General features: G+C 37.2%; 1 protein-coding gene across 4 annotated transcripts in view; it reads right to left on the reverse strand.

Moving 5' to 3' along the window:
• Window positions 1–25,573, reverse strand: part of LOC149805666 (uncharacterized) — a 96,570-nt gene that overhangs the window by 26,516 nt on the left and 44,481 nt on the right. For all 4 annotated transcript variants that reach the window (XM_089950312.1, XM_089950311.1, XM_089950313.1 and 1 more), the window contains 3 exons: window positions 23,102–23,203; window positions 15,648–15,736; window positions 6,925–7,096 (listed from right to left, as the gene is read on the reverse strand). In XM_089950312.1, coding sequence (XP_089806438.1) covers window positions 6,925–7,096; window positions 15,648–15,736; window positions 23,102–23,203 — 363 coding nt within the window. The remainder of the gene's footprint in view (window positions 1–6,924; window positions 7,097–15,647; window positions 15,737–23,101; window positions 23,204–25,573) is intronic.

The following is a 25,573-nucleotide window of genomic DNA, read 5'->3' on the forward strand; positions in this document are numbered from 1 at the left end:
AGTAGCTCACTATTATACTTCTTCCTTTGAAAACCATTTTTTTCCAAGTAAAATAAGTTTCTTCAAGAATACTTACCCAATCATAATACTTTAGTGGGAACTACTACTATCTCACAAAACTAGCCCTCCCAAGCTAAAACCTTTTAGCTGAAAAGCTAAAATTTATCTGCCCACCTTGGTGCATTATGGCAAATATTCTTGAAGAGATATAATTTATTAGAGAAAATTCATGTGACATTGAATGAATGGTTTCTTCTTCAAATATATTACCTGATCATAATACTGAAAGCAAATAAGTAAGAGCTAGAGGGAGATATATCCCTTTACCTGGGAGAGATCATATCTGGTCTGCTAAGGAACGTGAGATAGCTTATAGATAACCCAACTGGGGAATAGACTCCATAAGTCCAGGAGTGGCTTAGGAAGGGATAAATTTTCACTCTTGAAAATCCTGCAAAGTTGTGAAGCTGTGTATTTATGAAGCTGTCAGATTACCCAGGAAGATAACCTGCTGCACTATGGCTATAGGTCCCTCCTGATTGAGTTCAGCCTTTTAGTATGAAAGATCTCTGAGATGAAAGCTGGAAAAATGGACTCAGATCTCCATCCCATGGCAGGGATAATGTCAAGAATAGTTTTGCTGAAATGCAATGTTTGTGGCTAATGCCCTAACTTTGTGAGCTGAGATACAAAGCAAATTCATTTGGTCTGGGGTAATTTTCCTAGGTGCGGAATGAATGACCCACTTTATCCAGGATGAAAGTGCCTGTGCTGATGTATCATCCTTTCCCTCTATGACATGTAAGAAGAGATGTGATCTCCCTTGCTGCAATGGCTCAGTCCTTCTAATGTAAGACTTCAGAGCTAACACTGTGTCCAATAGATGACACTGAGATAAGTGTCCAGAGCAGACAGGAATTTCATTACAAAAGTCTGATTCCCCATCAATGAGAGCCTGTTCTTGATAATAAAAGCAGGGGGCATCATGAGTATACTAACCAGTCTGGCCAGAACTGCATGAAGTTAGTGTCCATTGATACAGCATGTATTTTGCTGATTCTGCCTGCTATCACTAATGCAGTAATGAAGCAGGTCTTATACCAGAAGTGAACCAATGAAGCTCTGGAGAGTGGTTCAAATATTGTCTTGTTCATCCATGTTAGTACCCATGATAGATTCCACTTTGGGCAAAAAGTCAACGTCTTTGGATATGTGTAATAACAAATATTGGACAGGAAATTGGATAGGTCTTTGTTTTGTCCAGTATCCTCACTTCCATGATAATGCAAGGTGTCAGAGATCATGGAATGGTAGCCTTTGATTGTGATTGGTGCTGTTTCTGATCAAAGAGCCATAGTAGGAAGTTAGTTATTTGAGGTACTGATGCCAGCAGTGGTATAATGTGTTTTTGGGCACAATATTTGTGAAGATTTCCATTTGCCCTTGTATCCTGATAATGTGGACGACCATCCTGCTTGAGCAATTTCTCCACCACTGAGTGTGAAAAGTGTTTGCTCTTGAGGGTTTGTTTAATATGTTTGATATGTGCAGGTTCAGCAACTCTTGGTTGGGATGAAACATTTGCCATTGTCGTTGCTTGAGGGAATATCTTGATTTTCCTGGTGATTTGTGTTGCAAGATTCATAAGGTCAATGATCCATAATTTTTCTATTTCAGTCAAGCAATCAGGATGTGGCAACTCTTTGATTCTCTTGGTTTCTGTATCACCTTTGGAATCAGAGGTGTTGGAATGTAAGTGTACGATTTCAGGCAGCTCCAATCTACAGAAAGAGCATCGAATGCCCAGGGTTTCAGATTCAGGACTGGTGAGACAAAGATTGGTAGTTTGGCATTCCAACTCATCTCTAAATAGGAATACCATTGGTCGATCCCATCAGGCACATATGTGAGTGAAAACTAAGGGATGATGAGACCATTCCATTTGTATTAATTGACTCTTCCTGGACAACCAGTCTACTAATACATTTAGTCTGCCTGGAATATGACACATTTGGACTGGGTTCAGAGTTGAAGACGCCCCTTTAGAAAATCCCAAACAAGATCGCAAATGTCTGCAGACATGGTTTCACCTTGCCATTTGAGATAAGTCCCACAGTGGAACTGTCAGACAGAATAACTCCCTTCCCAAGTAGATCCTCCCACCATCAATGAAAAGCTTTAAAAATGTCTTTCATCTTGAAATATTGACATGTAAATGATGATTCTAAGGGGGTCACACTCCACTGGCTTCCTGGTTTGATGGAAAGGGGTTTGCCCTCCAGCCCTCTGCTCACATCCACACAGATCATGATTCCTAGAGTTCTAATGCAGAGGGATACCAGACATGTGCCAAGTGAGGTTTCCCCATCCTCTGGGATGGAACCTCATATTTGTGCAGATTGCAAATAGTTGGTCCAACGGGCAAAGTCTCAGCCTGCATTTGGACCACAGAATCATTTGTAATTGGTGCATAAATAAGCAACCGTGGACTAAGAGGTCTCTTGCCAAAACCCAGCTGGCACAGAAACTCTCACATTTATAGACTGTCCCACATAAGCAAGGAAGCCACCATGGTACTGATTTTCAATGCTTGTTCCTGACAGCACATACACATACTCATCTTACTTGAATGTTGAACTCCATAACTAGATGAACAAAATGAACAAAATATTCAAATGGCATGAGGTCAGACACCAAGGTTCAGGGTTAGAGTAACAAAGGATATCATGTCCTGCTCCAAGGTAGAACTAACCTAACATTTTTGTAGTGATGTTGCAGCCATGGAGGTGATCTGCACCCTGACTGTTTTCCCAATCCATCAATCATTAGTGAAAACTATAGGAACTGTATCAGACATGGAGTTAACTGGAGGAGTCCTGAATGGGAACGTTAAGAAAATCATCTTGCAAGTCCACACTGATTTCATAGTGTACCTACTGGATGGTATTTAGAACCCATCATGGTGTTTCCATCGTGAACCAAGGAATGCAAATAAACTGAGTGAACTGAGGTCAATGACAGGGCTAAGAGTATAGTGTTTGCAGCTGATAAAACCCTGGACAAAGGATTAGGTGCATTGTGCTATGTATATCTAAGTTCATCCTGGTACATGAATTTCTCTAATTTTTATAATTTTTATTAATGTCTGTAAACTGTACAGAATATCTTTAATTAGTTTTGTCTGTGTGACCTGAGTGTGTTATGAGCATAATATTACATGGAATCTGGAAATAGATGCTTACATATGTGTTGACAATTATTAATAATAATCTTAATAAAAGGTCTTAATGGCACCTGTGAATTAATTTCTTATTGGCTGATGGGGTTTCAAAATTTCTAGAAAAATTCCGTAACTTCCAATCAGTTGGGCAAGGTCACATGAATAGGCAAGTTAGATGCAAAATGAGTAGTATGATTTGTCATGTGGGATACATTGTGAAATAAGAGTCATAATACTAGGTGTATAGATAGAACTGAGCAATCAGATAGATTCCGATTTTGAAGTCATCCTCATTTCTTGAGTTCCTGTTTTAAGTCAGCAGATGTGTTTTATGTTGTACTTAGATATTATTCGAGAGGAAAAACATTTGTTTGGACTGTTCAGTGGAAATATAAATAACTCATTATTTGGACTAAAATATCATTTTGGGACTGTTTATGTTATTAGAAGAAGTTCAGCACAATGTCACCTTGACATCATGATTATTGTCAGACCAGTACATTTTTGGTTTTGAAATTTAAACAGAGCTTTTCATTCATTTAGGACTTTCACATCATAATACTGCAAGTTTCTTTCACATTACCATTTATGACTGATAATTAAACTTTTTGTTAAGTTTTACAAAATTTGCTGGCTTTTGCTTCTTTCTGTTACTATGCTGTGATCATAGAGTTGTAAAAGAAATTGGGGGCTCGTCCCAGATACAAATTTTAGAAATATTTCAGAGAAACTGAAATCATTTTAAAATTTATTTTATTCTGGACATTTGTCTATCCCTGCTCTTTTGATTTTACACAGTGAAACCAACAAACTTTCACAATGTCAACTAAAGTGGTGAACTTTATTTAAATTCTATCCAGAAACGGTCCGAGTCCTTGACAAAGGATGAATTGCCCCAACTTGCCAGACAATATGATCTTTTGGAGGCAAAGCCATCTTTGTTAAAACAAGAAATAAAAAATATTTTGGTTCAATATCTGGTAGAAAAAAATATTTTCTATAAAAGTGCTTTGTTTTTGATTAACTTCGTCTAACTCTAATGTGCAAGTTATGGAATTGAAATTAAAATATAAGAATGAAATGAGCTTAAGAAAGCTTGAGCTTGAAAAAGAAAAAAAAAGAGAGACAAATTCAAAAGAACAAAAAGAGATGGAGATGAAATTACACATGCAAATGCAGGAAAAAGAAAAGTAGTATGACAGATACAAACAGTACTACAGTTGCTGCACTAATACATTTGCAGCTGGATACATTAGAGGGGTGGCCATCATTGAGAGGTACTTCAGAACACATATCCACCAGTACCAAGAAGATGACTACTGTGTAAAGAAATCTGGCAAATGAAAGCATGTGCTTTCCTCGAGTTAAACATGGGCTGACAATGTACTGCAGACATCATGATATCAGTGTATGTTGAAATATGTTCTGGGAAACACAGCACCTTATTTAACTGCTAAATCATGTGTCCATTGCTCAAGGTCTCCACTTAGATTCAAACTGTTTTTTCTTAATTCTGCTGTTTTCTTCAAAATATTTTCATCACTTGTCACTGGGGCAGCCACATAATACTGTTATGGTATTTAGTCTTCATCTTTATGTAAGGGAATGCAGCTTTAAAGTCCTAATGATAACAGCATATGTCTCACATAATATTCTTTCTGTGCGTAAGAGTCTTTGTAACACTGTTATATGAACATGGCCAAGTTGATCACAGTTAACTAAAATTTCATTTAAATATGCATCACTATTTCAATTTTGGTAACAAATGGTGAAATAGTTTAAAATTATGAGTCTATATACAATTTTTATAAGCAATGTAGCATTAATCCTGGAAATTTTTCACAGCAAAAAAAAATGGTGTGTGAATATGTGTTACACCCTTATCCCTTTATTTCTTCATCTTCATTTCCCCTTAAATAGCCTCATACAACTTAGACCATGATGCACGATCATAATGAAGGATTATGTCTTCAAACTATGACTGCTTATATACAGTTATGCCAAACAATATTTTAAAGAGTTATTGCATCTGAAATCAGAGAAAATCTTACCTTTCGATTCCCTTTAAGGGATGATAGGGAAAGGAACCTACTTTCATTTGCATAAGGACAGCATACAAAAAAGTATACTGGAAAGTTTAATGAATTCAATTTAGTGGTTACGGACAAATACATGGACTGAAAATGGAGATTATATAGACTTTGAACTTTTGATCAGTTTCCTTTTATCTTTCGGTACAAGCTACCTGTAGCTTCTAATCAATGTATGTCCACAAGCAATTAAGTCCTGTTTGGACACTGCAAAATCTGTTTGGTATTTCATGGCATATCACAACCAAAGGTGTCAACGGGTACCTGCCCATTCATAATTATCTAAGTAATATAATTAGCTTTTGGGTACCTGTTTAGTCCATGCATGTTTTCAAGTTCAGATCAAAGATTATATCTAGCAACATCAGGAGTGAGCACAACATAAAATAATGAGTACAGTTCGAGGCTTGTGTCATGTGACATTGATCCATCGTAAACCTCCATCTAATGATCTTTATTTTCTATTTATAGTAAATGTATATGACACATTTTCAAGAAAACAGATGGGTTTCTTGAATTTGAAACCGTGTGCCATAGATTCATTATAACCTGATACACGCTTAAGTAGTAGATCAGTCTATATTGAATAAAACATGGCACCAACTATTAAGTGAAATGGACTTTATGGATGTGACTTGTGGAAGTTATAGGACTAAAAAAATGTTAGAGAGGGATTTTGTTAAACTGAAGAACATGTTGCACCAGGGAAAGGACAGATCAATGGTGCTTTGCAAATTCTGAAAGAGGAATTTGACAGTAATGCAATACAGAATTTGAGGACCTGACTTTATGACCTTTTAATCGAAAGTTAAATATGTGATGTAAACTATTTAAAGTAAATGTTATGCATAAATAATTTAACATTTTGTTTTCTGTCTGTATTCTCATACTAATCCATATAGATTTAGTTTGTGACAAGAATTTTAACTGCAGATCCAGGTAAGTAGAAAAAAGTACATTTTTTTAAACAGTTTACATTAATTATGGCATGTAATATATTGATTACTCTTTTTATGCTCAGACTGTGTTTTTTTGCCACTCATAATAGTAATAATTACACTTATACTTCTCAGGTAATTGGCATGTAGGAACTTACAGCAAAGAAGTTCAGGTTCAATTTTAATATATTTCCCTTTGATCGGGTGTCCAGGTAACCAATCATTAGGACAGATGGGTACCTGGGTCACTTTTCTAAAATTCTGACATCTTTGTGAGGAAATATTATATACCAGCAGGTCATAAGACCTTGAACATTTTGATCCCTAAAATGATAGGTTTCTCCGTATTCTGAGAAACTGAGTTTAGTAAAAAAGATAAGTGATTCAGAACTTGTGTCACTACATGGACACAAACTGTTAACCAATAGATGGACGGCAATTAGATAAACATAGGCAAGATACAGCATACTGTTATATGAAAAGGGTATAAAATACAATAGTGTCCAAAAAAACTATGTGTCACATTGTTTTGTCCTGCCTACAACTTTTCTCTACTACAAAGCGAAATTATTGGCTTATACAAAAAGCTTAAACACTGATCTGATGCTGCTACCAACAATACATCAATATGATTCTTTTTTTTCTTCTTCTAAAGAAGTGAGGTAATTATAATAACCTGGAGAGCATGATGGTTTCGGTGATGTTGAAGATGTTGTGGGTACATACAGATCATGTGGAACTGTTTTTAGCCCAGTAACACAATCTTTGACTTGAATCTGAAAGTGGCTCCATTCTAATTCAGGATACGTTTTCTTTATGTAAGCTGAGATTGGTTTGATAACAATTGTCTGCAAGAGAAGAAAATATAATATATATATATATATATATATATATATATATATATATATATATATATATATATATAATCTTTTGGAAAAAATGACATTGATTTGTGAGTTATGGTATATCGATGTATTGATGCTACAACTGGAGTAAAATGCCTTAAAAAGAGATACACCACAGTGGCTAACCCAGCCAGATCTTTAATCCTCATCCATCCTGAATGCTAACCACTGAGCCAATGCAGTTCCTCTTAGAGAGAAATGAAGAAAACAATGAGACATATACATAGGGTATTTAATAATCTAAAACCATATTAGACATGGTTGTAGCAATGATAGAACTAAACCAAATTTATAAGAACCCATGTTATACTCAAATACCTGTGAGAAATTAAAGTATAACATATTGAAGCATAATTTTACCCAGTGCCATTATGCCAAAATAAAAAAAATGGTACCCACATTGGCCTTTAAAGCAGTGATAAACTTTGACTTTTCCCTCAATATAAAATTTCAGAAAATTTTACCAGCTTAGATATGTGGGAGGTCGTGAGTTCAAACACTGGCTGAGTCATGCCAAAAACTGCTACTAACAACTGCCTCACTAGGTGCTCAGCGTTGATGTTTGTCCATAAATGTTGATGAGGACCATTTAATGTCATCGATTCACTGGGGGTGGGTCCGGAGATGGCTGAGCAGTCTGATCCTGGCCCGGAAGAGTCTGTTGCAGTGGGAACATGGATGTACAGGTTGTTGACCAGGAGTTGCAGAACCGCTGTTCCTGGATTTGCGCAGATCACATTTCTCAGCTACATCCACCAGTCTTTTCTGCTCAAAGGCTGCCGCACCAGCATTGACTTGACTGCACCAAGCAGATCAATTAGCAGCGACACTCTCCCAGCCATCAGGATCAATGCCTAGGTTCTTCAGCGAGGCCTTGAGGGTGTCCATGTACCTCTTTTTTTGATCACCATGAGATCTCTTGCCTTGGTGTAGCTCTCCAAAGAAGACCTTCTTAGGTAGGCATTCTACGGCATGCGGACAACATGGCCAGCCCATCGGTGTTGTGCCTTGCACAGCATGGTGTGGATGCTTATCATGCTGGCCTTAGTGAGCACCTCTGTTCGTTACCTTGTCCTGCCATCTGATTTTCAGTAGTTTTCTCAGGGAGGTCACATGGAAATGGTTCAGTTTTTTAACATGGCGGCTATACACAGTCTATATCTCGCAAGCATAGAGGAGGGTGGGGAGGACAACCACTACATAGACTTTGAGTTTGGTGGCAAGCTTGATGCCTCTCCTATCCCAGACATTTGAGCAGAGTCTGCCAAATGCAACGCTGGCTTTGGCAATCCTGGTGTTGACCTCATCGTCTATGTGGACTGCTTGTGAGGGTGCTGCCGAGGTATGTGAACCTGTCTACATTTTTGAGCTTTTGGCCACTGACAGTGATGGAAGGTTCCAGGTAATCTTCTCCAGGAGCTGGCTGATGCAGAACCTCGGTCTTGCTGGTAGAGATGGTGAGTCCGAAGTTGGTGCAGGCTGTGGAAAAAAATCCATGCTCTGTTGTGTGCCTGCCTCCATGCTGGAGTTGAGGGTACAGTCATCTGCAAACAGGAGGTTGCGAATGTTCTCAACTTGGACTTTGGTTTCGGCTTGAAGCCTCCTCAGGTTGATCAACTTCCCATCCAGACGGTATCAGAGACCTACTCCAACATCGCTGTCCTTGAAAGCATCCATCAACTTTGCGGAGAACATGAGGCTGAAGAGAGTGGGGGCTAAGATGCATCCTTGTTTCACACCATTCGTAACTGCAAAGGGTTCAGAATAGTTACCCTGGTCCTGGACTCTGGCAAGCGTGCCATCATGAAACTGCCTCACCATTTCAATGAAGACTTCTGGACATCCAAATTTGGATATGATCTTCCAACGGCCTTCCCAGCTGACAGTGTCAAATGCCTTAGTCAGGTCCACGAAGGTGGTGTACAGCTGGACATTTTGTTCAAGATACTTTTCTTGCATCTGCCTGGCAGCAAAGATCATGTTGATGGTGCCTCTCTTCTTGCTGAAGCCACACTAACAGTGATGGATGGTTCCAGGTAATCTTCTCAAGGAGCCGGCTGATGCAGAACCTCGGTCTTGCTGGTAGAGACGGTGAGTCCGAAGTTGGTGCACGCTGTGGAAAAAAGGTCCATGCTCTGTTGCGTGCCTGCCTCCATGCTGGAATTGAGGGCAAACAGGTGGTCATGATCAAGGTGTTCTGTGAGTCTGTTCAGCAGTAGCCTGGTGAGGACCTTGCCCGTGATGCAAAGTAGAGAGATTCCTCTATGGTTGTCACAGGATTGGCGATTGCCTTTGCATTTGTAAATGTGGATGATGGATGCATCTTTGAATTCCTGGGGTATGCGTTTCAGCATCCACATCCCACAGAACATCTCTGTTAGTCTTTCCACTAGCTTAAGCCCACCAGACTTGTAGATCTCAGCTGGGATGGAGTCTGCTCCTGGAGCTTTCCCACTAGACAGGAACTTAATGGCCTAATGAGTTTCCAGCACTGTTGGAGGGTCAGCCATTCTATTGTTGATCTCCACCTGGGGTAGACAGCTGATCACTTCATCGTTGATGGAAGAGGGTCTGCTGAGGATACCATCAAAGTGTTCCTCCCAGCGATCCAGTATCTTCTCCTTCTTGATTATGAGTGTACTGCATTCAGAGCTCAAGAGTGGGGCTGTGCTTGATGTTACTGGGCCATAAACATCATGAAGAGCACTATAGACATTCTTCATGTCGTGTCTGTCAGCAAAGGACTAAATATCATCAGCCTTTCAGCTCAGCCATGTGTCCTGCATCTCATGCAGTTTCTTCTGCACAGCTTGGCAGACTCTGCTGAAGGCATCTTTCTTTCTTTGCAGCGGACTTGGAGTCAATGTTGTATGCACGATGGAGACAATGCTTCTCCTCCAGCAGGGACTGTATTTCTTCACAGTTTTCGTCAAACCAGTCTTGGTGTTTTCGTGCAGTGATACCAAGGGTTTCAGATGCAGTAGAGTACACCAGATGTTTGAAGGCCGTCCAGCATTTCTCTATGTCATTGGTATCAGAGTCTGTGGTTTCTAGCTGGCTTGTCAGAGCTTCAGACAGAGTTTGCTCAGTGTTGCAGACTTTCAACCTGGAGACAATGAGTCATTTTGGGACTTTAATTCTCTGTGGACGTCTGGGAGGTTGAATTCTAAGATTTATCTTGGAAATCAGTAGCCTGTGGTCTGTCCAGCAGTCAGCACCACACATGGCCTTAGTCACACAGACATCCTGCCTCTTATTCCTAGGGACTAAGATGTAGTCGGTCTGATGCCAATGCTTACACCATGGGTGCATCCACGTTGTTTTATTACAGTTAGGCAGATGGAAGACAGTGTTTGTGATCAGGAGATCATATGTTGCACACATCCTCAAGAGCAGATGTCCATAAAATCACCAAGAATGATCATCTTGTCCAACTTTGGTACCGAAGCAATCAGAGCTTCCAGATCCTGGTAGAACTTGTCTTTGGCTTCCTCTGAGTAGGTCATGGTTGGTGCATAAGCATTGATGAGTGTGGCTTGCTTTTTCCATGTAAGGGTAGCTTCAGCATTATAAGCCGGTCATTAGTTCCCTTTGGTAATATGGAGAGCTTATTGATCAAACTTGAATTGACAGTGAATCCAACTCCAGACTCATGACATTCATTGGTACCATGTCCACTCCAGAAAAAGGTGTAACCAGCTCCAACTTCAGTCAGTTGGCTCTTGTTGGCGAAGCGAGTTTCACCCAGGGCTGCAATCTCTATCTTGTAGCGAGCAAGTTCTCTTGCAATCAGGGCAGTTCTTCTCTCCGGTCTGTCAGCTGCTGCATGATCCAATAGAGTGCGTATGTCCCACACACCAAGAGTGAGTGGAACCTTTCAGGTTTTCTTTGTGTTTTGACTGCAATAATGGGATTCCCTCCAGCCAAAGTAAGCTAGTTGGGGTAGATGAAGCAGACTTTTTTAGGCCACCTTTTCTAGCCCCTTCCTCAGGCTATGAAGGCAAGCAGCGCTATTCTGAAGAGGTCTGCTTAGTCGGTCAGATGGCTGCCGAGATCCATTACTGCTTCGGGTCAATGGAAGACGACCATACAAAAATGTTAATAAAAAAATTGTTTCCAAGAAGTTATAAATATAAAACTGCAACATGTTTGATATCTGTATAAAACAAGAGGCCTAAGCTCATATATTACTCACCTGTGTAATGATAAATGTCAGCTTGTGAATTTACATACATATAAAAACTGAAGAAAGGAAAGACAAGCTTGAAACACAATTGCTGTAGTCTACTAATATTGGTCTTATTTACCCTGTTTCCTTCTCACCTGAACCTTTCCCAGCCCATGGGGATTTAGCCCTAATGCATAACTTAGAAACTGTTTGTAACTCCAACCTTAAAGTATATACACTTATTTTGCAGTATAAGGGTATGTCCATATTCAAATGTTTTTTCCAGGAATGTTTTTAACAGACTAATTCAAATTATCAATCATTCATAATAATCCCTAGCATATTGTATTTTATTATTTAATGTATAACCTGCTGTATTGAAATGTATTCATCTTGAATTCTAAAATTCATTTTTTATCTGTTTAAAACTATTTTCTGTAAAGGAAAGAACTCAGCATAACCTCCTGGGATTCTAAACAGTACTTTGATAGGTTATTCCACTGCTTTCCTCTGCAAGAACTCTGGATCAGTGAGGTTCTTTGTGTAAATTTTTCCAATGCTGTTGGTTGCACGTTATAAAAACAAGTTTCAACGTTTGTGTATCTTCATCCATTTTTAAACGAAAAGATTTAGTAGTTGAAGTTTGTCAAGATATATCCATGAAACATCATTGTATAAAAAATGTATTATTAGCTTTCATGATGCATTTCCATCACATCCAGGTATGCATACCTTCCAAATCACACCTTTCACATGAAAAATATGAGTTTTTACTCTCAACCCCTGACAATCATTTTTATAAAAACATGACTTCCAATAAATTTGCGCAGCTTCACTCATAACGCTTAAGGAAACTATTACCATTGAGCAGTCTATACAGTTAATTGTCATAAAGGCAATTCAAATGTAAAGGTGGTCAACAACAAAAAAAACATTCCATGGATTACTTAAATGAATGACAACAGCTAGGGTGATTTTGTGTTTTAAAGTGCTCTCAGCATTCCAGTGGCAGTTACCATTAGGCTAATTTGCATAAGTAGACTAATGGAACAATCCGTATTTTGTTTCAAGTTCAGTAAAAACAGAGATGAGTTTTGAAGAAATAGTATTATACTTCATTTCCTTCATTAAGAATGTTTCAACCATCTTTGTACAAGATTATTGTCTAGTTGTGATCAGCAGCAAAAGTTCCTTCACAGTTGATTTTTTTTTACTACATACAAAAAAATGCAAGATATGATTATTTCATTAGTTAAACAATAAAGCTAGGATCTGCATCACTGCTGGAGTGTGATTTTTGAAAGCAAAATATCAAAACTCTGCTGTGATTCAGGAACGGATAAACCATCTGCAAAAATGAGTCAAACTTAGCAAATCTAAATTTCATAACTCTAGGTTGACAGTGTTTGACACTGAAGCACAGTCGTAATATAAGCTTTTCATACCACAGACAATAAACTGACATCAGTCATTTTTCAGTATACCAAATCCATTGACAGTAATGTTACCCCTGCATCATGGAAGATGCAGAAAGATACATTTTCAATGCTGAGAAAAATTCAACAAGATCTTTAGATAAGTTTGAAAAACTACTATCTAGTTTCTAAGATGAATACTAATTGACACTGTATCCCCTTCAAACCCCACAATGAACAAACAAGAGTTGTAAAATCAGCAACTACAAGTTAATACTGCATTCCAATGTCAAATTGCCTTATAGACAAAAACACTGGGTTTTTTTAATGTCCCTGTGGTTGTGATTGTGTGTATATTATTGTTTGTGTGCTGATGATATATGACAATGCCAAGTCAACCAGAATATTTTGTTTAAGTGTTTCAAATACAGTGAAACCCCACTATAAGGCGCCCCAATTTAATGCGAATTCGAATATAACGAGGTTGTGGCGTGGCTCCTGAAATTTCATATATTCACAGAGGAAATTTTTTATTTTCTTTCTCCAAAGTACATGAAATAGTGCATAAATACATTAGTATCATTATGGAAAGGAGATCGTGTATGGATTCCAATTTAATATGATTGTGGCGTGGTTCCTGAAATAGGGTGTACAAAGTTTATTATCATTTTGGGGGAAGAGTTTGAGTATAAATTTTAATATAATATGATCATGGCATAGCTTCTGAAATTTAACAATATCACCAGGTTCTTAAAGTGTTATGTCAAAAATAAACATTATTGGAAATGTTACTTATTACTGATCCAGTAAAAAAAGCCGCCAGCATGTTTGCTGAGCTTGGTGGTGTTATTAGACGCAATCAGTTGACCAGTAAATAATGTCCGCTTTATCAGCTGGAAATTGAAAGGGTATGAAATTGTACATGCGTTCAGCTTTAAAAAACAATATAAAAGTAACTCCTGACGTTTGCTGGCCTTCATACATATAGTTCTCAGGTTTTGCATGTGCATGGGGTTGGCTTATGAACTCATTATTAATTTCCTATTTTGTTTTAAAAATTATTTTACCATTATGGAAAAGCAAGTTTACAAACACAATTCGTTCTCTGCACTTTGCGCCAAAAATTTGATTATCATTTTGGGGAAGAGATCATGTATGAAATTGAATACAATATGATATATAATACAATTGTGGCATGATTCCTGAAATTTTAAATACATGTAAGTGTATTTTTCTCGTACCCGGAAAAATACTTTCTTTTTAAAAGTAAAAGAAATAGTGTGCAAAATGTTTATTATCATTTTGTGGAAAAATTTGCTTATGAATTCGAGTAATACAATCGTGGCTTGGCTTCTGAAATGTAATAATTTCACCATGTTCTTGAAGTCTAATGCCAAAATAATTATCGGAAATGTTACTTATTAGTGATCCATGAGTAAAGCCAGTAAGTCATCTTTGTGATTGTCTTCAATTAATTCTGCATACAATCATTGCTCTAACAACAGCCGACATGTGTTTTTTCTTTACTGCATACACAACTAATCAGCAGAAAATGCGGTGGTTGATAAAAGATTGTCGCAATTTAATAAACATCAAAAAACGAAAGACGCCAAAATGTTTGCTGGGCTTGCCGGTGTTATTAGACGCAATCAGTTGACCAGTAAATAATGCCCGATTTATTAGCTGGAAATTGAAAGGGTATGAAATTGTACATGCGTTTAGCTTTACATTTTTCTTTAAAAATGGACTCGTGACCAATGCAGGCCTACTGCACTTAGTTTTTGGGTTTCACATGGGTATGGTGTTTGTTTATGAACTCGTTATTAATATCCTATTTTTTATAAGAAATATTTTACCGTTATGGAAAAGCAAGTTCACAAACGCAAATCATTCTCTGCACTCTGAGCCATGATTAGTATAGTAGTTATCACAAGTTCTTTCCATATTCACAAAATCTGAAGTAAAAGTTATATGTACGCTGAAATCATGTGCTGACTTGTAACTATTCTTGATTTAGTCGTTCAAACGAATAGGCGTACAAGCGTTAATTATTGGAAATTTGCAATGGATAAATGTACGTGGAAACGCATCTGAGAAAATTTTAGCAGTATGAAATTTGTACAGACACCATTCATATATCCTGTCACATAATGATCCGTACATGTGCTTTGTCTTTCTTAACCTAATTTTGCTGTTTATTTTTTCCATTGAATTCAGACACATAATGATGTGTGACAAAATTATTGAATAGTTTAAATATGTATGCAATTTTTGCAATGGAATTACATATTTTATGGATTAATTTCAAGCCCCGATGGTACGGTATCAGATGGCAAGTAAACGGTGTTGATACTATGTTTATGCTATATATTAGACGTTGGATTCAGATACAATGATTAGGGGAAAAAATATTGAATATTGTAAATCTGTGTGCAATTTTTCAGTGAAACTACATGCATTATAGATGAAATGAATGCCACGATGGCACTGTAGTAAACGGTGTTGATACCCTTTTCATCATATACCGTAGACATGAATACATGCATATGTGCCAATGAGTTGTTCTCTCAAAATAGCAAACTACTGCAAAACCCCGCATTAACGCGACCTCGATATTAATGTGATCCAATTTTGTGGACCCCAATTATCGCGTTATAGTGGGGTTCCACTGTACTTGAAAGAAAACATTTTTTTCTTTCAGCTTTTAAAATCCAAACATTTTCTATAAGTTTATGAGTAAACAACACACCTTTCACAGTAAAATATAAATTATTGCATCATGCACACTGACACCCTTTAGGACCACATAACACTTTCTGAGTCTCAATCCCCCCACACACTCCCGAAAAGGTTGACAGGTATGGAAAATAGTAAACTTGGTAAAACACTATTCATTACAATAGGACTCAACCTTCTTTTCAATTTTCTTTGGCATGAAGACCTCTATGGGTTTCTCATTCTCAGCTGATCCTTTCTTTATTAACAGCACCACCACAGAACCTGCAAGACAATAATCTATAATTTAAAAAAATATACCTATCTGGTGTCAGTTGTGCCATGCAATCACTGCATGGGTATATGAAAATATGGAGGATATCAGACCCATAAGAAATTCCTGCAGCCTCAATCATCATTCCATCTAACAACTAGTGTATATCCAGGTTAACTGACAACTGCAGGGTATGATTTATACACTTTATTGCATACCTCATAATGATCTTGTCACATCTTTAACAAAATGTCTCATGTTGTAATGGCCTTATTAGCAGCAGTTGCAAATGGATTTAAGCCTTCTGCAGTTGGAAACTTGTTTTGCTGTCTGCAGCAGCAGCACAAGTATCCTTGTAGCAAAACTTATTTTGTTGCTGAACTTATGATGTGATAATCACTTAAAGAAATTAAGTAATGATTGTGCTACCTGCCAAATATCATTACAAAAAATCCTAAACCTTTTTGACATTTAATTCATATTGGTTTCAAGATACAACAATATTTCATAGTTTTGTTTTGTGTTCTCAAATGCAAGTAAAATGTATTTTAAAAAATGTTATTCAAGTTTACATTGTTTCCTGATTGGTTTGCAATCGATATGATGATTTCTGGTACATTGTAGACATTATTTATTGGGTAATAAATTTTGCGGCTAAGGCTTGATTGTCACTAGTGATCCTGGTGTTGCATAAGAACTGAAGCCGCAGATAAAGTGACCATGACCACCTTTTGCAAGCTTTCTCACATACCTACATTAGCCGAGCCCGAGACTGGAACCCACACAGACAGAGGTGAGATGGAAGTGATCCGTAACAGTGAGCGCTTTGGACCACATGGCCACTTGGGGCCCCGAAATCATTTGTCATACTATGGGTAAAGTCCAAGTTGGCTCAGAGAACCATTTGCAAATTATGTCACCAAGCTGGCCAAATGATGCTATGAAAGAAGCTTCTTGACCAGATAATATCTGCAGCAAATAATAATCAGGCAACTTGCTGATGTCTCTGACAGAAGGACATTTAAATTCTAAAAGCAAAATTATATTGCCATCCACAATATAACCATCTGAATTGTATCTGAAGCCATCAATATATCTGATGCAGATACCGTTGCCCATAGCAATTTTGCCAGTAGTTACCTCAACATATTTTCTGATGACTGGCTCAGCAAAGTTCCCAAAGACAAGGCAAATTTATAAACGACTGCTGTTTTCTAGCTATGTCTTCAGTCAATGCAAATGTCTAGCTATATCTGCAGTCAATGCAAACAGACAGACACCAAAAACCAAGGCCAACTCAGAGCCACCTACTATGGTTGGTATAATCGAGTACCACTCTGCTAACTTCTGTTTCACTAATTTTTCCAAGTTAGTGCTTAATTATTTTCTCCAGCCTTAAAATTTGTCTCTTTTTAAGTGGAGGTTCGTCCAGTGTTATTAAGGTTCTAGGTGTTAAAATTATTAGTGCTTAATTGTAATATCGAACATAAAGACTGTTTTGACTGGGCTGTGAAAAATCTATACAAGTGCATTGCATATCTAACAATTAAGGAAGAAACAAATTATCTCATCAAGAAATAGAACTATTTATTCATAGACAAAAGTCAATGGCTTCATTCAAAGATGACATACAGGGATTAACTCTATAAGCAAAGTGTGTAACCCGGTCACACCAACTTGAATAGATGACAGCTTTGTGATTGGGATGTAAAGACTTAACATCGGGGGGAAATACATCAAACATCACAAGTCTTCAACACTATCAATCAAATCCCCCAAACGATTCTCTCTTGCTGGTTTAACAGACAATGACCTTATTCACCCCTGACAATATGGATTAACTCTATAGACAAACAATATAAGTGACCACTATGTCAACTTTGGCACTACAATGGCAATTTGTGACATTTACATTAGCCTGGTTTACAGACTGAGGCATCTATCACTGGTAGCAACAATCCTTTTTATAAAAAAATTCATTTTATGTTTGTTTTTTAAAAGAACAATCATTACTAATCGTGTCTGTCAGTGGTGTCTGTCTGTTCTTGCGATACGGTCTTTGATAGGGATGAAAGCTCCTACGATAAGGCCAGGAAGCAGGCTAAGTGCAGGAATAATTAGTCTGGTTCCCTACTTTTTATGCTCCCTTTGTTGCTCACCCCTATTTAAATAGATTTAAATAGCAGAGGACAATGCAGGGAACATACGAAGCAGGGAACCAGACAAGGAAATAATCTACATATACTTTCATCTGGTTTATAACAGAAACTATAAAACACTATAGGCATAGCTAAAACACTTCAGAGATTGGTAGCCAGCTTTTTTTTAAAAAATTTAGAACGGTATGAGCAGTTCTTTTTATTGGGATTAAATAAAGGTCGGTGGAGTTTATCCTTCTTTTGCGATGCAGTCATTCGTAGCAGTGTTGAAATGCATATTTTGCCAAGACATCACGGTCACTGGTCACTCATAACAAAGCATTTATATAATAAAATCGATCTGTGCATTATGATTGTGGTTGGAAAAATGACAGGTGGTCACTCATATCAGAGGTCGCTCATAGCAGTTTTTACTTGTATATCATTTCTTCAAGTCAGTACAAAAACTATTATACTATATGAAAAAGGCAACACTAGCATGATTTTTCAGGTGAGGTCATAAGCACACAAAAAAATATTTTTGCACAAGCCCTGTCTCAAACTGGGCTCTAGCCCTGCTGATCTTTTAGTTCCTTGGCCAATAAGGAACAGGTCGAATCACTAATCCACCTGCATACAATTGCAAATGTGAACAGCTTTTGGAGGCAGGTTTAGATTTATTTAAGTCTTTGTGTATACCCATAAAAATCTGAGACCTCTGTGGATGCCATGTCTACAGTCGAAGTTAAATGAACCCCATCCTGAATGTCATGATAGATGTCCAAACGATGAGGTACCAGACCTTTCAACAGCCACCTATACACAGACATCAAGTTATATATAAATATGTACATTACTCATCATTCAATAACGAATTTAAGCAAACTTTCTACATTTAATTGTATCTTGTCTACTTTGGTCGATTTGATAGCTACAGTACACTACCGACGTGTCACAGTGAAATATGTTCTCATCCAGGTTAAACAAGTACCACCAATGAGAAATCAATGTAGCATATTCTCTGTGTGACAAACAGGAAGTATTGGCATAGCAACTGAGAAACTTCACACATAAGTCATTATCTGATATCTAAAGTACTTAAGCTGAGATGCCATCGGGGTGTGTGACTGCATGAACCATGCAAATGTTTTACAGATTTGCACACTTGGAGAACAGTGATGCACGAGAACTTCCACAAATTAGTTGAAAGTTCTGAATATGAAAATGTGCTCAGCAAAGATACAATTTTTATTGAACCGGTCTTTTTGCAACATCAATTTTTCAAGTGACCAGCTGTTTAAAAATCTGGGCTATTAAAGAAGGACATGAATGTTTGTTAAAATAAATTTGATTGGCACATTGTGCACTGCGATAAACATTATGTGTAGTTGGTACCTTCCATCAAGAAGTTTTACAAATGGGTGTTTTAATACGGGCTACCTAGAAAACCCAAAATGTCTGATTCCCAGCTTGGTTCATCATCATATTACGATTTCATTCAGCAAATACTGGCTGAAGATTGTAATGATGACAATAACTTTTAAAGTTATGAAGTATGACAGATTACTAGATCTGGGGAAGTGTTAATGAACACACCAGCCAGTGGTTTTGTGTCCAAAAATTGTGTTAAATACGGGTCAGATGTACATGTTGTGGGCAAAAATAGATATCACTCTCACTTTCAGCAGTTTTTCCAACTTAAATGTAGAAAAGGCAGAATAAAGAGCCTAATAAAGAAATAGACAATCTAAAAGTAGAATACAATTTTCATTTTTTTTTATAAATCAGTTTAGCCCTGTGGGTCATATGCTACAAAACCATATATCCATATCAGGGTTAAGATAAACTGAATAAATAAGGATGCAAAAAATGAAATTAAGAAGTAAAGATCAATGACTTCTTGAAAATTTTACATAAAAGCCATAAAGATCAAAGGTAGCTATGTATATACCTCTTCAGAGAGAAGCACACAACAATTTTCATACAAAGATAATGAACAGAGTATGCTCAGAAATAGTTAACAGATTAATGCTTATACAACTAGAGGTGACATCTTTTAAAAATTTTGATTTCAGTGGAGCTCTAGCAAAGTGGCACAGGAAGAAAGAGAGATACTGAAGTGTTAGGTAAATATTGGACTATGGCTGTTTCCACTTCCCTCTCCTTCTTTCTACTCCCACCACCTTTTTTCAGTGACAAATGGAGAAGACCACCTTAAGATAAAATCCTGGCATCTCTCCTTAAATTGCACATGGCGAAAAACTTGGAATGTCTCTTTTATACAGAGATATTTAACCAGTGACTGAAGGTGATGACTGAATAAATGGAATTGGCACAGAATCACTGAGGGGGCAGACAGAAAACGTTAGGTTTATCACCTTGTGTAAATTTTTAAAAAATATTATAGAATAAGACTGGGTGTTGCCAATAGTTTTCCTTCTTCACTAATAAAATCAAGTATCTGTTGACACAGCAGTCTTTTGCATCTGCATAAAGTACAGTGTAATAGATTTCGCTGGGATCCATCCTCATTCCTATACCCAGATTTGTTCTAGATGAGATTTTCTTTGCCCAAGGAATTATTTCTTGTGTTTTGAAGATAACATCGCAATGTCTTTCAAGTTTAAGTGAGACATGAAATTGGTAATGTTTTCAAAGCATTCATGCTATGCAATACAAAGGGCCTGGTGGCTAAAGTGAGTTAAAAGAAGCCTGCATTAAATGGCTTAATTGCAATTAGCACAGGGGAATCAGTGATTATAAGATTACTGGTAGATTCTAATTTAGAATTGTACCGTGTGAATATAATTAAAACTAAAACTAAATTAAGAATTCGGTGGCAATAGTCTGTTGATACAGTTTTAACTATATTGATCAGTACATAATTTCTGAAAGATCTGAACAAACAACAAATATAAAAGCCTTAGGTTAGACATGATTGTCTGCATGTCTGCAGTGGGGACATACATGTTTTACAAACACAAACATATAGTTAAATAAAAACCTTCAGGCTAAAGATCAAACTTAGCTTCGTATTTACAACATCAGTATAGAAACAAGAAAATCTGCCAAATTTATGAAATCCACATTTAAAAAAAACCTCAAAATAATGATCCCTGATGCTGACAATCAGACCCAAATTTAAAATGCAACACATGTTCTAGTAGTATACAGACATACCAAATGTCATCTATTTATCTTAAACAGCTATAAGCAGAAGTAAAAATGTAAATAAAATAATAATGACCTGTGACCTTGACCTTGATAGATTCCCCAGTGTGGTATACATTACACTTTAAAATGATGATGTACAGGATACCATCTTCCACCCCTTAATCTCAAATGACATTAAGGTTATATGAAGTAGAAATGAAAGTGTGATGGAGTAGCCAAGTACTGACCCATGACACGGACAAGGAAGAAATAACATACATGAAATTCCCAATCCTAAGGCTCTATCAGCTTAATTCCATAAATGCACACTGCTTAAAACTAAATGAAAGGAATCAAACGTTAGAAGGAAAACTTAAGATGCTGACCCTTTGCACTGACTTTCAAGCTAGGACCTCCAATGGTGTATCTGACACATAAAGCAGAAGGAATGTGTGATGGAAAGCCTAAAAACTGACACATGGAATTAAATGCAATACTTTGTTTACTGCTCTTCTCTTGACAAGAGATCAATTTTTTCAAAAAAGGGTTTAAAACTGTTCACTTCAGAAAAATGAAAAACTTTCAATTACACAGAAATGTATCCATACGACACTGATGTCCCAACCAATATAATGCAATTCACAAGCAAAATCACATAGGGTCTATACCTCTGTAATATTTAGAGAGATGAAAGCAAGATTCAAAGTCAATCTGTCTTCTTTTTGGTTAAGCCTCATATCATATTTTCTTTCTATTCATGAAGTCCTTCAAAAGTTATATAATATTATCTTTCTATTCATGAAGTCATTCAAAAGTTATATCATAATTCTCTTTCTATTCATGAAGTCCTTCAAAAGTTATATCATATTATCTTTCTATTCATGAAGTCCTTCAAAAGTTATATAATATTATCTTTCTATTCATGAAGTCCTTCAAAAGTTATATCATATTATCTTTCTATTCATGAAGTCCTTCAAAAGTTATATCATATCTTTCTATTCATGAAGTCCTTCAAAAGTTATATCATATTATCTTTCTATTCATTAAGTCCTTCAAAAGTTATATCCTATTATCTTTATATTCATGAAGTCCTTCAAAAGTTATATAATATTATCTTTCTATTCATGAAGTCCTTCAAAAGTTACTGAACAGAAACGAAATTTGTCACATATGGGATGTTAAGAGCATGGATAAGACTGTAGTATATGCCCCTTCCATGGATATGACTGTGAAATAAAAGAAAGCAATTAATGAAAATTACTTGCTAATGTTATGGTATTCTTTTGTGCAATTCATCAACTATAAGCTTAACAAAGAGCATTCTGAAACTGTACCATATGTACAATTTGACAGAAGTGTGGTAAACTAGAAATGTTTTCCAATGTCCCAACACAATGCCTGAAAACTGATGGAAACAAAACCTAAGCAAGGTGTGATGGACAGACCAATGAATAAGTGTAACACTATATGTTCCAACCAGCCTTATAATGACTCAGAAAAAAAGCAAATATCTTTGCACCAGATTGAACCAATATTTACTGAAAAGAGTAGGATACAAATATTTACTGTAAATTCACTTCTGACTGTTGGTTTTGAGCTACTTTAAACCCGATTTTTAAAGACCTAAGACCTAATGTTCCAACTATAAAGCAAACAGACATTTCAAGCACATGCAGAAATTCTTCCTTTTAAATTCTGACTGCTGCCATAGTGGCCATGTTGAACATCAGATCAGTACCATTTTCATTTAGGACAACTAGACACCATAAGAAGCCTTTTAGTAAAACCCCAATGTTGATATGACTTTCCATTCACGAGGTGTAGTGATAAAAAGATTTTCAACATGGCCCAGCTCCACCATTTTCATTTAGGATCAACTAAACTATGGGATCAATGTGTGTAAAGTTTTATAACAAATCTCCTTAGTAGTTTAGGAGGAGTAATGAAAACACACTCTTGTTAACGGCCAGGTGGACATGAGATGACAGACCATTCCATAAGCTCTTCTGGCCTATTACCTGTATAACTGAAAAATTATGTCATGTGAAAACACATTTTCTGCCCATATTAATATTGTTAACTCACCTATGTTATCATCAAAATTGCTGTTTTTTGTCATTGTGACCAAGCCAACAGTGTGTGACAGGTTTTCGGTGTATTCAAACACTTTAAACTCCATGCCATCCTCTGAAATGAAACCAATTTTTACTAGTACAATATGTTTCTTCAAAAATACATACCCAATCATAATACCTCAGGATAACTACTACCATTCCAATCCAGCTCTCCCATGCTAAAAAGCTAAAAGTTATCTACCCATCTAGTTGGCAGTTATAGTGATATTGCCTTGATACAGGAATTGGAATCAAACATCAAATATTCTTCATTTACTACTGGAGCAGAAGGCAGACTTTCTATATGGATGTAACTGTAGAGAGGCAGGGAGGGTGTATGTGTAATATGACTGGGTAAGCATTATTGAAGAAACATATTTAACCAGAATTTTTTTCTTTCTTCTCCACATATATTACTGAATCATTTATACCTTAAGAGAGTAAGTAAGAGGTGGAGGGACATACATCCCCTTATCCAGGAAAGGCAATCTCCAGTCCCCTAAGGGACAGCTTCTGGATAACCCAAATGAAGAACTCTCATTCCCATGCAAATCCAGTGGAAGTTCTTATAAAGCTGTCAAATGACTCGGAATGTAACCTGTTGTGCCATAGCTATAGATCTAATCAGGTTGAGTTGAGCCTTTTGGGATGAAAGATCTCGGAGATAACAGCTGAAGAAAGTGGACTCTGACTGCCATCCCATGGCATGGATAATGACAGGGAAATGTTTTGCTCAAAGCAATGTTTGTGGAGACTGCTTTAACTTCACCAGCTGAAATGAGAAGCATTTGATCTACAGTTATTTCTCTATATGTGGAGTGAATAACCCATTTTATTCAGGACAAACGTGTCGGTGTTGATATGTCATTGTTTCCCTCTTCAGGGTTAAGAACAGGCATAATCTCCTTCAATGCTCAGACATTCTTAAGTACCAACTCAGAGCTTGCAATGGATCCTGTAGATGACCTTAAGATGAAATTTACATACTATAGAGTGATTTTACTACACAAGTCCAATTCCCCATGAATGGAAGTCTGTTCTTGGCAATGAAAGCAAAGGCCATAAGGAGTTATAATAACCCTTCTTGTGGGAACTGCAAGCAGTTTGGGTCAACTGATAGAGCATGTATTTCACTGATTCTGCCTGCTGTTGCTAGTGCAAGAGCCTGGTCTTATGTGAAATGAACCAATGAAGCCCTCAAGAGTGGTTCAAAGTGTGTCATATTCAGCCAGGTTAGAACCCAAGATAGATTTATCTTTGGGCACAGAGCCAAAGCTTCTGAACATGTAAACTCAAAATCTGACAACAGATTGGACAGATTTGTGTTTTTTTCTGACATCCTCTCTTCATTGATGAAATAGTGTATCAGATATTGTGGAACTGTGGCCTTTAATTGTGATTGTTGGTGTCTCTTGTCCAAGAGCTAAAGTAGGAAGTTAGCTACTTGAGGTATTGATGCATTCAGTGGTGCAATGTGTTTGCTCTCACACTATTATGTGATATTCTACAGTTCCTTTGTACGGTTTCAAGCTGAAGGGCTATCTTACTTAAGTGATTCTCTCCACCACTTGATGAGAGAACTGTTTGTTCTTGAAGGCTTGCTCAATACGATCCAGACATCCAGGTTCAACAGCTCTAGATTGGGATGGAACATCTGCCATCGTGGTTGCTTAAGCTAATGAGGAAATATCTCTATTTCCAAGGCATTTTACGCTGCTAGATTGATGAGGTTGCTGATCCATGATTTTTCCCACTTGACTGGAAAATAAAAATGAGGTGACACTCAGAGTCTCTTGCTTTCTGTATCATGTTCAGATATGGGTGTGTTGATGGGTAGGTGTATGCATCCAATCTATGGAAAGATCATCAACTGTCTAAGACTTCAGATCCAGACTGGTGAGATGAAGGTTGGGAATTATTTATTTCCCTTTTGACCAACAGACCATCCAATAGTCGATACCAGCAGGACCTATGCAAGTGAAAACCGAGGGATGAAGTTACCAATCTGCTTGCTGATTCTTTAGGGGCAGTGAGTCTGCTAATACCTGTAGTTAGCCTGGATTATAACTAGCTTGATGATGGATTTGTCATTGAAGACACTAGCTTAGAAATTCTCAAAGAAGAATGCAACGGTTGGGGACTTCAATACCTCTCACCTTCTGAGATAAACCACCACAGTGGAGTTGTTAGAATGTATATTTCCATGCCTCCAAGGAATGCATCCATATGACTTCCATCTTTAGCACAGTGATATGTAATAGATGATCCTGCATGAGCCACTGTCCACTGTCCTCTTCGCACTAGTGGAAGGAGATGTGCACTCCAGTCTGTTTTGCTCATGTCTATACAGATCATTGACCTGAAGTTTGTACCTGCCAAGGACCACCTGACATAAATCGAGTATGGTTCTCCCATTTCCTGAGATGAGAGCTCATATGCAATT

This window comes from Sinohyriopsis cumingii, chromosome 2 (genome assembly GCF_028554795.1).
Source record: "Sinohyriopsis cumingii isolate HCF-2022 chromosome 2, ASM2855479v2, whole genome shotgun sequence".
In the NCBI taxonomy this organism is placed as follows: Eukaryota; Metazoa; Mollusca; class Bivalvia; order Unionida; family Unionidae; genus Sinohyriopsis; species Sinohyriopsis cumingii.